The sequence below is a fragment of the Prenolepis imparis genome, unplaced genomic scaffold (assembly GCF_030444845.1).
Source record: "Prenolepis imparis isolate NDT839.2.m4 unplaced genomic scaffold, iyPreImpa1.0 SCAF_12, whole genome shotgun sequence".
Classification (NCBI taxonomy): Eukaryota; Metazoa; Arthropoda; class Insecta; order Hymenoptera; family Formicidae; genus Prenolepis; species Prenolepis imparis.
Genome location: NW_028141170.1, coordinates 580,541 through 596,486, shown reverse-complemented (window position 1 = coordinate 596,486; position 15,946 = coordinate 580,541). Strand labels below are relative to the sequence as shown.

Sequence of the window (15,946 nt, the reverse complement as noted above, 5' to 3'; positions counted from 1 at the left end):
AACTGAAAGAAAATCCCGAGGAAGAGTATAGTCTTACCTTTCGAGATTGATAGCGAATTTAAAAATCATGCTCAAAGTATAGCGTCTTATATAAATTATCGCGATCTTGTCTTGCAAGTAAAACGATCGAGCCGCTTATCACGCAGCTAGCATTTCGCGTGAATCACTTGCCGACGTTTTAACGATGTGCAGTAGCCAGTTTGTCATACGGCTCGGAGTACGGTGACACGGATTAAAGTAATAACGCATGTTCGCGCATCGTTCATGGAAGAGATACACACTCGATCGATATATCGGAAATTGCTATCATCGAGGTACTTCATAAACGCGTTTACGATTACGTACCGTTATATGCGGACAATTTTTGTGAAAGTATCTGCATATATGGGGTTAGATCAATGTGAGAGATAAAGGCGTGCGAAAAATCAATTTTTTTTTGCATTTTCACAAAAAATTATAAACTTTCGAAAATATTTAAAAAAAAACTCTACTCGAGATATTTAAAAAGTAGATAAAGTTATACATATTTTTATATTTATTACACATTATATACGTGGAAAAAATTTTTATTTTGATACATTATTTATTTCCGAGGATGTTAATTTTAAAAAATTATAGACGTTCACAATAAATATATCGCTATACTAACGTCATTAGATTTTTTCGAATACTTACTACATGAAGATTTTAAAATATAAGATTTAAAGTACTATAAATGTCAGCAATTATTATGATAAATGCATGATAAATTCTTGTGCATACATTATTATCTCTATTTTTCAATAGGAAATAATAAATGTGAAAGGAATTTTAATTCTTCCCAATTCTTGGAATAATCTTTTCTTTTAATTACACGAGCTCTATGTAATCTTCAATGTGAGTGCGTTACAACCGTTTATCAGTATAAAAGTCATTATATGTACATATTACGTCGTAATAGTATTTTGTAATGTATTGTGTATCATTTGTATATGCGGATCAAAGTCATGATACACACAGAAAATATTGATACACGGAATGAAACAGAGAGTAACGAAGATGGCAAAAGGGAAAAGAAGAGGAAAATTGATGTACATGAGAGACTAATTTCTCTAAAGACGAGGATAAAATCTTTGACGGAGAGAAATTCCTGGCTTTTGCCCTAGGAGTTTCTGATCGTCGCATCCTTCACCATTTTTCTGCACTTAGGCAAGTCGACGAGGAAGGAGAGAAAGGTGAGACTCGATGACGTCCCGATAACGTCGCGTCCGATTGTCACTTTAATTAATAAGAGACGGAACGCGATCGACCGATCGATCGGTTGGTGTAATATCCCTCGTAAACGCCGTGTCGTTTTGCAGAATGATTCACCGGCGCGACGGGCACCTCAAGGACGGCCGTCTTTATCGCAACTTGACGTAGTTTTATCATCGGCGTGACATTATATAGCTGCCACACTTCCAAAGTACGACTCTGCTACCGGTGACGTGAGGTCACGTGCGTGATCGAACAAGCGCAATTGCGTTTGTAAGAACGTATTGTTGATACTGATTTTCTTTGCCCCGGCTAGATTTAGCTCAAATCTTGATAAAAGTTATTTAACTTTGTTTACGATCGCGATAAAGATTGAAGCTTTAAGTAAATATCTCACTTTACTTGTCGTATATCAGAGAAGTAATTAAAGACGCAAGTAGATGAAGGCGATGTATATAATTATAGAATTATACGTTTGTTTTAATACGAGATCAAGATTATATGATTCAATTTTTTCGATTTACAGATTTATTCAATAATTTATCCAGTTAAATCACATTTGGTGAAAATCATTGCAATTTTTAAGTAATAGCAACATTTCTATATCATTTTTTTTTACAAGTGCACATAAATAGAGTATATTTTTTAAATTTAGAATTTTGATTCCCGTCGAAGAAAGATGGTTCTTCATCTACTCGCGCTTTTTCCCGTATCCCCGAAGAAAAGATGGAGCGCTTGTTCACCTGAGTCATGAGACGATCCGCGCCGGTACCCTCCTCGTCCTTAAAGATGATGTCCGCGTTGTAATTGGGTACGAGATCTCGAAATCTGGAATCGTCCCTAGATACCCGTCCCTCGCTGAGCCCGCTCGCCGGTAGGGTGTTCTCGCTGACGTTGGGCACATGCTGCTTAAAGACCAGGGGTGTGAGCTTTCTGATGGCCGGCCGTCGGCCGCCGCCTCTACCAGGTCCGCACGCCACGACGAAGCCGGTGTTCTCGAGGACGGGCTGCCAGAGGCCGAAGATCAATAGGAATGCGTGGAAGAACGAGGCGCACGTGCGTCTCCTGATGGCGCAGTGGTGGCTCGCCTGGAGGCCGCGGCGACGATGATGATGGTGCACCATAATCGCGTGCCTCTGCCTCGAGGTCGACCTTGCGCGGTCACTATTCTCGTCGTCTGCCGAACGGCTGGCAGAACGACGACGACGGCAACAATGTAGGTGACGTTCTGCAATCGATTCTTCCTCTCCGATTCCGCCTCTCGCCACTGACCTCACTCACGCTTAACCATAACCAGGGCATCACACACCCCTCCCGAGTGCACGCACTCTTTTACCACCGACGCGATCCCCGGCAGTCGTTGTCGATAATCACAACGCGCGCAATGGTTGGCGACGGAATGGTTCAACCCGGGGAGAACCCTGAACGGAACGCGAGCGATCTGGCGCGAATCGGTTACAATCTCCCGAGAGATCTCCCGGAGGAAAAGGTCTTGGCCCTTTCTTTCACGATGACGTTACACCGCGGCTATCGTCAAGTCGTGATGATACCGAGCCGAGAAAGATCCTTTCTACATCCTACAGACATCCGCGGATTCCCGCGCGAATTGACCGACACTCTCCAACGATCGACACCGCGAGAGCCCTTTAAATTCTCGTCGGCACGCGCCAACACTTCCCGTCTTTCCTCACCCGGAACCCTCTGCGATCGGTTTTCGTCGGAGGGAAGGTATGTACGAGTCGACTCACTTGACTGAACTCGGACGAAACACCGTCCGGAAGCTGGCGCACGTTTTCCGGACGAGCCGGTGGTGGGAAATACAGGATGGGTTTTGGTGGGTTACTCCTGCGTTGTTTCTGCGACCTGGCCAGGTCCAGAGTACCCCTCTTCCTGCCCCCACCCCGCGGCAAACGGCCGGCCAGACCGCCGCCGCTGGCTGCTGTTAGCCGCTGGCCCCCGTGGGGCTCTCGTGGCCTCCAAAGGTGGTGGTGGATGATCTCGTCCCCTCTACCTAGGGCCTCCTGGTACGCGTGACTGACGTCACCAGACCCGCCGTACCTCTATTGGCTGGGGCGGGGCGTTCATCAGGTAAACGAAGACAGGTGCACGTGACAGGAGGGATAAAGAGAGAAAGAAAAAGAGAGAGAAAGAGAGAGAGAAAAAGAAGAGAGGGGAGTAGGGAGATAGGGAGAAAGGGAGAGAAAGAAAAAGGAGAGAGAGAGAGAGAGAGAGAGAGAGAGAGAGAGAGAGAGAGAGAGAGAGAGAGAGACTGGGAGGATGATCTTCTAGCTCTCTCTTTCGTAGATGCGATCGCTCTCTCTCCTCTACTCGTCTTCTCGACCCTTCTGTCTCTCCGCTCTCTCGCGAACCATTTCTTCGTTATTCTCCGTCCATTCGTCTCTCCGTAGACTATTTTTCTTCTTTCGATGTTTCTTCGATGTCTGCCCCACTATCAGCACGATCGGGCAGCACTTCTTCTTCGTCGTATACCGTCTCACCTTGTTACTTCGTTCTTCTCTTTATCGGAGCACGTCGCTCTCTTTTCTCCTCCAGCACTTCCTCTCGTTTCGCTCGGTTCGGCTCTTTTAGCCTGTAAGACTATCCCCTCTCCCCCAACACGAGATCTCTTTGCGAAGATTTTCAGTGATTTTCTACTTCCCCGAGGCACGCGTCGACACCCTCGCGACGAAAGTAACGTGCTAAGTATGCGAGGCCTACGGGGATGACCTTGGGGGATACTTTGTGTGCCGCAGACATTCCTCCTTTTCTCTTCCTCCACTCTTTGCTCTCTGTTTCTTTTTTAGCATGAGTTCTAGTCATTTTCCTCGATGTATAGGTTTGGAATTTTCGCATCTTGGGAGATTTTAATGCGGAAAGATGTAAAAATATCCGCCATTTAAATATGGCTGTTGTATCACGCGCATCATTCGGACAATTTATACAAATGATCGATTAGTCTTCAACAATTGTAATTTATCGGAAAACGTTGTCGCTCTCCCGTGTTTTTGACAAACGCAGACATGCACAAGATTATTCATTATCGAACACTCGAATGCGCTTTGCCAGATACCACGAAGAAGAATCTATGAACGAATGCGTGCGCCTGCTGTTCTATCATCGATCGTTTGGCTCAAGAAATTGCGCGATTGGTATTTGTATGCCATTGAGGACTAATTAGGCGAATTAAGCACGGTTGATCGTATCATTAAATGACGGAATATATCGCGCGGATAAGACGTACCGAGGCCGAGCGCGGCCACACGTCGACTGATATGAAAGTCTAAGCCTTCTGTTGGGGGGATAAGCAGAGAAAGGGGAGTAGTCAAAGAGAGCTCGGTTTACTGATAATAAACATCTTTCCTGAACACACGTGCGCACGATCATTGGCTGTCCGAATTTACACAACGTTGCTCCGAAACGTGCCCATATAGCAATCTGACGATAGCTACACAATCGTGTGTTACGACTGGAAAAAATAAGTAACTCGATCTTTCCGTCTCGTAATAAAATAATTTGTTATCGATCTTATAAATGCAGCGCTTCGTTACATTTTACCCGAGCTGACATTTTTTCCCCCTATTTTTCATCTTAACATCTATCTTGATACTTTATGTATAAACAATCGAAAATTACTTTTTTTTTGAAACTATATAATTTTTTCCGAAAGTTTTTTTTAAATCTTTAAGTGGGAAACTGTGTATTTATCGCTTATTTTTGAGGTATAAAGTAAGAGCTAAATTCCTACGAAATTAAACTTATTGAAATTCTCTAAGATCTATGAACGTGCTGAGAAAATTGGAGATGAAAATAGAAATTCAGCTCTGGTATGCATGACGAAAGAAGAACCATAAAGACAGGAAGTCAGTTTAATACAAGTTTCGTTAAATGCAACTCGGATATTTTGATAAAACGTAAGTTAATAAACCAAACGCAACGTAATTATTTACAGGTGATCATATTAACTGTTGTTGCAAATTTTGATAAACTGTATCTCAATTATCATGATATATATTTAATGTTGAGAAAATTAATAAATTATACAATCACAGAGTGTTTTACCAAATAAAAATCAGTTTCAAATTTGTTGGAAAAAAATATATGATTTTGAAATTCCTAGATAAGATTGAAAAAATTCTTCGTAGATAAAAATAGCAGCGAATCTGTAGCAGAGATAAATCCACGATATTCAATAACAGTCATTCTGTTGTTCTAGAATCTAAAATATCATATGTACCGCAAACTTGATTTTCTTCACTTGACTTCCTTTCAAACATACACATCCCCGGAAATACATAATAATCGCAATCGTATGCGACACCCTGCGCGAAGAAAGAGGGAGAATTATGGCCCAATGAAAATATAAAATGTCGCTCGTTAACGCGGGGCCCGATGCCAGAAATCGCTGAAACTTGCCGGCAATAAAAGGTAACGAGTATTCGCGGGCTGTAAACATCCGCGCGGAACGCTACTCCGGAACATTTCATAATCCTGTTACGAGGCACTTTGATTCTCGCGGCGGCGAGAGAGAGCGCGAATCGAAAATAAAATTCCGCTATGTATCGAGAAAGGTGCGAGTAACGGCGCGCCATGTATAACAGAGAGAAAAAGAGAGAGAGAGAGAAATCGTTGCATTTCGTGAAAAAATATAAGTGGACGAAGAGAGAATTGTCGGTGGTCTCTCCTGTGTGATTAAGATTCCTCTCTGTCGCGCTGGACCCGTGATATTCGACTCCGGCCGATGAAAAAATACCATATGGTTATCGATCCGTTTTATTGCGTCTATCCGTCAAATCTCTGACTGAGCTACGATAAGGATTGTGGCTCATATATAATATACGGACCGATGTTCGATAGATCCTGTGATAGCGCCTACGATTCTTATCGTGAACATATCCGAATCGAATTTTGTTCCTATATATCTTTCAATTTCAATTTTCTCATAGATTTATCGATTCTAGAGAATTTTTCGATTGATTGGTTTAATTTATATAGGAATAGAATTCCCTTATAATATGTAACCTTGCAATAAAAATGAAAATTAATTCAAAATTTAACTTAACATATCCTAATTTAAAACCTCCGATGAGATCGACTTCTTAGGAGTTTCTTTTTCCACGTCGAGCTGCAACAGACCGAAAATTCTTCTTCGTCCCGCAAATTTCTATCGATGAAACGTGGCCCATCACGTCGGTGCATCGTCGATGTACGAGCTCAGCTGTCTCTTTTTCGAGGTAACACGATATCCCAGAGGATCCCTAATGTCGAGCAAGAGAGGAGGGTAACGTTGGTCCGAACGACGGTCCGAGTTGGGTCTTTTCGTGTAATGGACGGCTCAAATATTTATCATCGGCCGCGTAATTTAAGGTGCGTTTAGCAAACGGAAGACGACGCGAGGAAAAACAAACAGAACACAGGGGCGGTGCGGTATAACTGACGAGAGAAGAGGAGACGGAACGGGGCGACGGCGGCGGCGGCGGTGGCGGTGGACGAGGAAGAGGAGGAGATGATAGTGATGCTGAGGGGACCGGGACGGAGGTCGAGAACGATAAGCGAGAGCGAAAGGGCACCGAGAGCGAGAGAGGCGAAAAGAGTAGCTCAAAGGGGCCGCCGTGGGGTCCAGAGGGCCTTGTGAGAGAAGGCGCAAACCCCAATAATAGCACTAGAATTTATATACCTGCACGAACGCGCGGTGGAGAACAGTCCCGGGGCTGAAGGGTCCGCCGTTTCAGGGACGGCTTGGTCGCCCGGTCGCTCCCCGGACGACACTTGCGCAGGGATATTCGCGAGTACTTCTTCAACGTTCGATAGTCTCACGTGTCACCATGAAATCAGCAGACGAGAGAGTAAATTTAGGACAGGCAAAGGTTTATCTCGTGATCATTTTTTGCGGAAATTTATTATTCGAAAGAGTCAATACTATTTTCAAAACACAAATTCTGATCTGCGATTTACGTGTTTCGTGTATGCAAATATCACAATTTTGATTTTAAGATCACGCGTGTCTCAAAACTAAACGGCCCTGGATTTCGTCTATCGGATAGAGAAGAAAGCTGAGGAACCGGAGATAGAGATAGATAAATAGAGACAGAAATAGAAAGAGAGAGAGAGAGAAAGAGAAAACAGCCAGGATTCGTAGCAATCTGAAGAACCATCCATCACGAATGGCTCAAGCCATATCTTTTGGTGACTGTCGGTGTCTGTCGGTATCGGATGCCAAAGCGTGGCCAAATATTGTGAAAGGTCCAGAAAAGGTAGGAACGTGAAATAAATTTGCTGCGCCGATGTGAGAGGAAAGGAAGGAAGAAGAGAGAAAAAGGCTGTAAGAAAAAAAGCGAGAACACTGCTCTCCCACCCTTCTGGTCAGCTCGAAAGGTTGCGTCTTGTACTTGTGCGTGTCGAGATGGAGAGAGGAAGAAGGCTCTTTAACCACTGTGTCGGCTCTTTGAACCCTGCCGACCTCTTTCTCTCTCTTTTCTCTCTCTCTCTCTCTCTCTCTCTCTCGCTTTCTTATCTTTCTTTTCTCTCATCCTTTTATTTCATCTCTGTCTAGCGCGCTATCACTTTCCTTCTCTTTCCGCCTCTTTGTCTCATTTGCTTTCAATATCTGCTTCGTTCGTACACGTACAAACCAAATTCCGGAGATGCAAGACTATAATTTACATTTTACACATGAAAAAATATTATTTACAGTTCTAGTTTTGTTCTCTATTAGTTTTTTTTCTATCAAGTATATTTTTTTTATATTTCTACTCGGGTGAAACACAAGAGTGCATAAGTTGTCTTTCTGCAATGACGTATGTTTGCCAGAAAAAGATTCGGAATCTATTTCCGAAAGAGAGAGAATTCCGCGCGGGAAGATATCTCGTTCGCGATAATTGAATCTTCACAGTGCGTTATAACGTGAAGTGGCGCAGCACTTTTTATATAGCACGCCACTTTTTTCGACCGCGGGACTCTATAATTCGTTGTCTTACATTGTGTGTAACTTTACATCATGGATATATAGGCCGCTCTTGCGAGGCAAATAATTCCCGTGTTTCAAGGCACTCGAGAGTCTCGCTTGGTCGAAGAATTCGCGGAACAAACCGCGTCACCGGATATCAGTTTTGATCGAGATTGCAGTGTGTGATCTCCGCGGCAAGACCCCCAGTTTCTTGACGAGAACGCGATCTCGTATCTTCGTGAAGTCGCTATCCTCCCTCTATGTTCCGCGCTAACGCTTGTTAACGTAGCAGCACCTTGACCGCGCTCTCAGCCCATAATTTTCTCTGCGAACGTCACGGATCCTCTCTCGCTGGTGGATTAATAATCTAGAGTGGTCCTGAGGGGAGCGAAAAAACGATACGACGCGAGGGCAGCAGCTATGGGACGAGGAACCAGCAGGAAGATGAGCGAGAGGAAGAGAAAGAAAGCCGGATGGAATGTAGGAGAGAAAGAGAGAGAGAGAGAGGGAGAGAGGAGAAAACGTGGAAGGGTACAGCGATCGTAGCTCGTAAGTTAGCACGTGGTCGAGTCAAACCGTGCGAAGGAAACCGAGAAGCGGGAAAGAAGAGGTGGAACGAGTCAAGCGGGCTTACTACCTCATCTCGCTTCTTCACCATTGACGTAGATGGAATTCTAAGTAGTCTCCTTGTTTTTTTTTTGTGTCGGAGCGATTTTGTGAATATTATCAGCTGATTGTGATAATTCACGATGAATAATCGGAGATAAAAGATAAAATAACACGTCTGGAAAGACTTTCCATTGCTCACCAAAAATACTTTTTTTAAAATTGATTTTAAAAAATGCTCTCTTAACTTTACTCTTATAAATGTTATAAATTATAAATCATCATTCTTCTTATAATCCTTCACCTTTTCGATCTCTTAGTTCTATCGATGACGTATTGGTCATATTCCTTCGTAAGTTTACGTCTATCAGTTTACAGCTACCATAATCTGTAATGGGAAACATTGCACATACATTCGATATTATATATATCGCTGTTCTCTCACGATAAATTTTATGGCAATTGTGTCGCGGAGAGAGTTTTCTATGTCCCTCGATACTCGCGCCACTGTTCAGCATCTCCCGCTTCTCTTCCTCGGAACCACCTCATCTTCGCAGCCCGGGCAGAGGGTAAGAGACGGCGTGGACGACGCGAAAGCGATAGAGAAGTGCAAGGGAGAAAAAGCGACGAAGAAGTGGCGCGCACGTAGCCGTCTCAGGGAGCGAGAGCGCATCTAGAGGAGTAGTGAACATACAGAAGGGTCGCGGTAGGGTGGGGCGAAGAAGAGAGTCCGCAAAGAGACGGGAGAAGAGAGAAGCGAGAGGCGAGAGGCCCGGAGAGGCCCACAGGGACCACACAGGACGCGGCACGCGCGCGCTCTACCGGGTGGGCCAGCACACGTCGGCTTCGGGCGTCCTCGCATCATCTCGGCTGGGCTCGTGCGTCCTCGGTTGGGCCCGGTGGTCGGACCTCGCCGAGGCCACACAGATCGCGCACGCGCGAACGCTTCCTGGGTGGCATTCGCCTGCCGGCCGGCAGGCCGAACGTAAGGTACTTCTCTCCGTTCCACCGTGGGCCGTACAACCTGTTAGTATCGTGCCGTCCGCGCATTATGTCTCTCATTCTCCTCGTCTTTCACAGCACCCTCCGCACACACAAGTCCCTCTCTCTGACTCTCTGTTTTTTCTCACCTTCCTTTTCTCGCAACCCGTAGGCGCGGCGCCCCTCTCCCCCTACCGTCTTCTCCCGGTCTCTACCGGCATCACGGGCTTCTAATAAGATTCCAATTTGTCAATTAGGGGGAGGACGGGCCCCTGACGCGCATCTCCCGCTACCTCGACAGGCATTCCTCTCCCTTTCTTCCTTCTCTCTGTCCACGTTGGCACCTATCTACCTACCTACCTACCTACCTATCTACCTACCTACCTACCTACCTACCCACCTACCTACCTTCCTACCTACCTGTATTAGCAATGTGCAATCACGACACTTTACACAGCTGCCGCGCAGGCTGTTCGATCTCTTTTATCTTTACACACGATTACATATATCGCTGTTTAACTTTATAGATCGTTTCTAGCGGTCTTTAATATACAAAGTACATATGTCTACATACGAGTTTCACTTGCGCGGTGCGGATTAAAAATTAATATACAAGTCTCGCGCGAGAGCGATCGTTATCGTGTATCGCGCGTTCTTACGTACTCGTTGGACGTAATGAGATGTAACGAGTTTCGACGCTCCGGGAAGTCCGAAGTTCTCACGATGTAAGGCACCCGCTGCGAGTCGTCGTTTCGTCGATATCGCGCCGCAGGTTCTTCAGTTCCTCAACACGTTGAGGGCATCAGACAATATATTTTACACACGGCACATTTATACGCTGAATTATTCTATCTCGAGTTATAAGGCAAAAATTTATAGGATTTAAGAATGTTGGTGAACAAAATTCGTGTCCTTTCTCTCTGCGAGAGAGAAGCTGCTTCATATTAACTGCGCATAAATTCAAGAATCTTGAATATATCGCATTGGAAATGTTTAGCACAGATCTCAACACATTGGCTCTGCAAACCTTTTACGTTGTAAAGCTTTATCAATGATGCTTTAACTGCGCAGACTGGTCTTGCGATGCGTTTCAAAGACATACATCGACGTATGTATATGTTCTTTTATTTTTCGAGACTTTTTTTTATCCGACTAGGAACATAGCTGTTTTAGTCCACGTGGGTCACGCAGTGGGTCTTCGCGTATACGCAGGGCTCCTCCTGGCCTGCGGGCGGACTATAAAGTTTCATTTCTGCCGGGCGAATGTCTTCGAATTAGCAATAAAGCAGCGATTCTCTCCCCCTTCGCAGCGTACAACGAGGCCGCGCTGCGCGGCGTTGGCCCCTTCTCGTTTTTTGTTTACTCACCAACGAACTGGTTTTGCGGTATATACCGCGTCGTCCGTTCTCTCCTCTCCCTCTTTTCATCTTCCTCGTCGGTCTTCTCTCCGCCATTCTCTCCTGTCGTCTCCAGGGAGGACCGGAGCTATTTTGGGGTACGCAAATACACCCGGCGCGTATTGCGAGGGGTGTCAACGAGTGGCCGTTGGCGGTCGGCACGTGTCCTATCATTGTCAACGTCAGTGACAAAAGTCAGCGTCGATACGAAACGCCGAGTTTGCCTCACGGAAAAGATGTACCAAATTTTGTTTCACACTAATTGTAAGATGGAAAACCTTTAGATGGTATTATCAGAGAATCCGCGACAATATCCTTTAAACAATCGATCGGACGATGCTAGAGAGACTTGATAAAATCCATATTGTACAGTACAGTACGAGGAAAGGAATATACCTCTTTCTCTCTCGGCTCCTCTCAGCCTCTCTCGGATGATAATTGTAGCCGTGGGTATAACGTACGCGAGACAAATCGAATTAACGCGGACGTAACTCATACCGAGTATATCGTCTGAGACAAGAACCGCCTCGGGATGGCCAGAGGGAATATCGCGGCAGGACCCTTTGAAAGCGCACGTGTATGTGCAACGTTCGTGCGTTGCCACACGGGCGTGCACACGCATATCACTCGTCTGTACGCGCTTTTGCTTCTGCACATAATATGCTATATATGATCTAGATCCGTGCGCGCAGAGACAAAGGAATGCTTCCTTCTTCCTCTCCCGCTCTCTCTTTCTTTTTCTCTCTCCGGAACCTCTTTGGCGTCCTTCCACCGATCCTCCTTGGTACCCTGACCGAAGAGGGTACAAGGAGCTGCGAAGGACGGCGCGAGGAGTCGTGGGGGAGGGTCGAGACGGGGATGGTGAGGGAGGAGAGGTACGCGGGAAGAAAGAAGAATAAGAGGAGCGAGCCAAAGGAGGAATAGGCCATTCCACTTATACGCTGCTCGGATTCAATTAACTCTCCACCTTCTTCCCTCCTTTTTCTTCTCATCTCGCTGGCATACCCGCTACCTCCCCTTCGTCCTTCTCCTGTACCCTTATACAGGGTGTTTCTCGGGACGTCTGTAACGCGTCATCGCTTTGCGTCGATCGGAGGGACTTTGTGATTTCTGGATATTCATTCAGCGTGACATTTGCCAAACTTCCGGCGTTTTCCGAGCGTTCCTTCGACAAAATGGAATCGTTCGAATCGGTTAATTCTATCAATTGCGATACATTGTGTTGGAGATTTCCGCCTTGTCTCGCCGGTTACACTATCTTTAAACGAGAGATCAGGTGCTTGCATGTCATCCCGTCGGCGATGACGTCGCGTGCGATTATCGCCGTAATTGCTACGCGTAGTCGGAGCTCACGCTGACTTACGACACTAGTAATAATAATAATAATAATGAAGCGCTTTATTGCCCCGTCGTATATAAACGAAGTCTCGACGCATATTAGGCGGACGCGATAAGATTGTTGACGGAAATTCAAAGTATATATCCGTGTTTATGAACGAGCAATTTCTCACGTGGAAAAACGGGTAAATACCGGAAGTTTTCTCCAAGAAACTTGTCTTGCGACTAATATCGCCACTTCCGCTTGCGCGAAGATGATCGATGAGCGAAGTATGATACATATACACAAGCCGTCCGATACTTTTTTAGAATGATAATTAGTTGACGCTATTTTACGTCGTTTTATATCGGCAAGATAATTTCTTGTCGTAATATAGCAAAGTTAACGAGAAATGTTATCGCTGATATAAAGAAGAAATTATCAGCATATTTTAATTAGAGCAGGAGAAATATACATATAAAAAATCGTCTGTCAATCAACGCATTAAAAAAATTTTTAGTTTTGGAAAATAGACTTTTATATAAATGAATATTATTTTGACTTTATAAATTATTCTGCATAAAAGTATTATCTTGAGATTATCTAGAATCTAGATGAAACATTTTATAATTTCATCTTTCATCTGGGTAAATTTAAAGGAAGACCATGTTTATCTTATTTATGTAACATATATTTATATATATTCTATTTTATCTTCATCTAGAAGATTTCGAAATTATTAAGTTGATGAAATTTGTTTATATATCGCGTGTTTTTCGTCAAATTTGTTGTTGATTTTTCAATGAAAAAATTGGAGAACCGAAAGGGAAATTCTCTTCCTCGCCTCTTACGATTACGGGACAGTCCTTTTATCGCAAACGCCGCGACGCAAATAGAATTTGATTGTTAGTAATGATTCGACGCCTCGTGAACGTGCCATTATCTCCTCTTGACTCGTTCGTTCGACTGGGAAGCAGTTGCTCGAGACCTTGCGCGGATTCGCCCTAAGGGCCGACTCACAGGGCCCTGGTGTAGCAGGTCCCGTCCTGATGTGTCTCTTTATGCTAAATCGCGTCGCACTCCGCAAATAAGGGTCTATCAACATATCGATGAACAAAAAAAAATATCGTAGATTGAATAATATCGAGGGAGCAGATATTAATGAAATTAATATCTAATCGTCGCTTTCTGTTGTGCAACGTTGCAAGGAACCTCTCGTCATTGGATTACAGTCGGGATTATTGTTACCCGATTTGTCATCGCTAAGCGTTTCTTTATAAGGGGTGGTTTTCTTTATCGCGACTGCGGGCGGGGTTATCAATATTAGCAATACGCGGTAATCGAATTACGCTCTGCCGCTGCACTCATTGTTGCAATGATACGCCGCGCCGTGAGCATATGATGCAGCGATTGTGCTCACGTGAAACTAAACAAAAGATGCGAGTGTGAAAGTTCATGTGTTTCGTCATCGTCCCTATTGCTACAAATAGATCTAACGTCATTGTCTTCTAATCGCGTTACATTAGTGCACCTCTTAAACATTGGTGCTTGATTCTGCAAATAGTATTTATTTGTTCAATTCTTTATTTATCTTATGTATTATTCAATAGTCAGTATTTATCAGTATTATGTATATTATATAATTTTTTTAATTTTAAAGGAACATTTTTATCCTAAGCATTCTTTGAAGATAATTAAGAATTAATTTATTTTATAAAGAAAAATATATATTATTATATATTATAGTTACTCTCTCTAAGAATGCAAAAATTAATATTTTAACTTATAATAATAACAGAGGGAGAAAGAGAGAGAAAGAGGGTTAACAATCTTCCGTCATTTTGTGCATTTAAAAGTTTTCGATTTTTATTTAAAATTGAATCAAATTGTAAATAGTGTAAAAATATAATGTTTTATTTAATAAAAATTGTAGACTTGGTTCTTAAGACAATATAAGCTGCTTCGATTAAACATTACAGCATTTTCCATTGAGAAAGTTTCAAGAATGAGAAAGATCAGTTCTTATGAATTTGCATAATTAATTTACTTTTGCATAATGAATTTACATAATTAAAAACATAGTTATTTTTTATGCGCACACAAAAATGGGTCGCTAAATATTTTCAACATTTTATTTTAAAATTCGACTCGTAGATTTAAATATTTATTCGAGCATTTGTGTGAGCTCTTGTATAAATAAAGTGTATCTCAATTAATATTATATAAAATTGATCTCGTAGCTATTCACAGGTCGTGCGAATGAAGAAAGGACACCAGATTAGATTTAGGGAGAGAAATTGGCACATCCACATTTTTGCTTTCGCGAATGGATTTAGAAATTCGGCGACTTTCGCGCGGCAGCTTCGGCAGAAGCCTCTCCGTGATCTTGTCACACGTCCGGAGATGAGAACGGTGCCTTAAGGCCCGCACACAACCTCTCCCCCCGAGACGAGATCTCTCTCTCCTCTCTCTCTCTTTGGTTTCCCACGAGAACCACCGCCGCCGCCGCCTTCTGGAATGTCGCTCTCCCCTTCTTCTCCACCAGCACGGTTCCTCCACCATCCTCTTCTGCTCCTTCTTCGCCTCCACTACCGTCTCTCGGCTATACAACCACCGGTCTCTTCTCGCTCCACCGTTCCTCGTGCAACACAGTGTCTTCTCTCACTCTCTCTATCACGTCGTTGCAACCCCGCCGTTAATTTTCCCCTTCGCTTTCCTCCTCGCCGCTTCGGATTCAATGGGGTGAATTCCGCAGTATGTATACCGCATCTCTCGCATATGATTCGCGACGGAGATGTTGCATACACACGAGAGAAGCGGTTGGAAATAGTACTGCATTAACTGATGCACAAATGCGGTTCCCGATGTTTAGGCCATTATACGATCCTTCGTTTTTATCAAAGCTTTTCCTTATTTTGTCTTCTAGGAGGAAAAGACGGTACAGCGTATGTATATATAGCGTATCTTAATGAAGATTCTGAAAAGATCGGAGAGATAGAAGCATGTCCTAGAGGCTAAAGTGCACGTTGTCACCTTTTGCCTCGGCCTTTCTCCGCATGCATTTAACGAGATGCGCATTGCCAATGCATTAGCCGAGAGGTAGATAGTAGTGCGGTTACAAACGGAAATAGGTTACAGTTTTATGAGCTTAACCCTCGCCTAAATGCCACCACGTGGTGATTGCGCGTTTTCCATTTCTGCGGTTTAAATGACAAAAGTATGAAAAAAGGGGAAATTCTCTATTCAACGCGCACGCACTGCGATGATTTACGAGTCAGTCTTTCCGCGACAGCACGTTACATCTGTCACATACATTAACTCTTTTCTTTTTTTATATATTTGATATACCCACAATTCTTAATTAGCGTTAAATAACGGCAACCGCGAATCGTTGTAAAACATGTTTTTTACTTCAAACGCGCGAGATCGAACGACCGTCAAATGTCAGACGTCGTCTCTTTTAGACCT

The 15,946-nt window shown here is 43.8% G+C and overlaps 1 protein-coding gene and 1 long non-coding RNA gene across 2 annotated transcripts in view; one reads left to right on the top strand and one right to left on the bottom strand.

The window, feature by feature from the left end:
- Hh (hedgehog signaling protein) overlaps nt 1–3,346 on the bottom strand; it is a 37,047-nt gene extending 33,701 nt beyond the window's left edge. The window contains exon 1 of the mRNA XM_083051190.1: nt 1,977–3,346. Within this exon, the coding sequence (XP_082907316.1) occupies nt 1,977–2,357 (381 nt within the window). The 5' untranslated portion in view covers nt 2,358–3,346. The remainder of the gene's footprint in view (nt 1–1,976) is intronic.
- On the top strand, nt 198–1,678 carry LOC145943581 (uncharacterized). Its single transcript, XR_014426540.1, has 3 exons — nt 198–314; nt 787–1,214; nt 1,341–1,678. It is a non-coding gene; the product is annotated as an uncharacterized LOC145943581 (long non-coding RNA).
- Nucleotides 3,347–15,946: the final 12,600 nt, after the last annotated feature.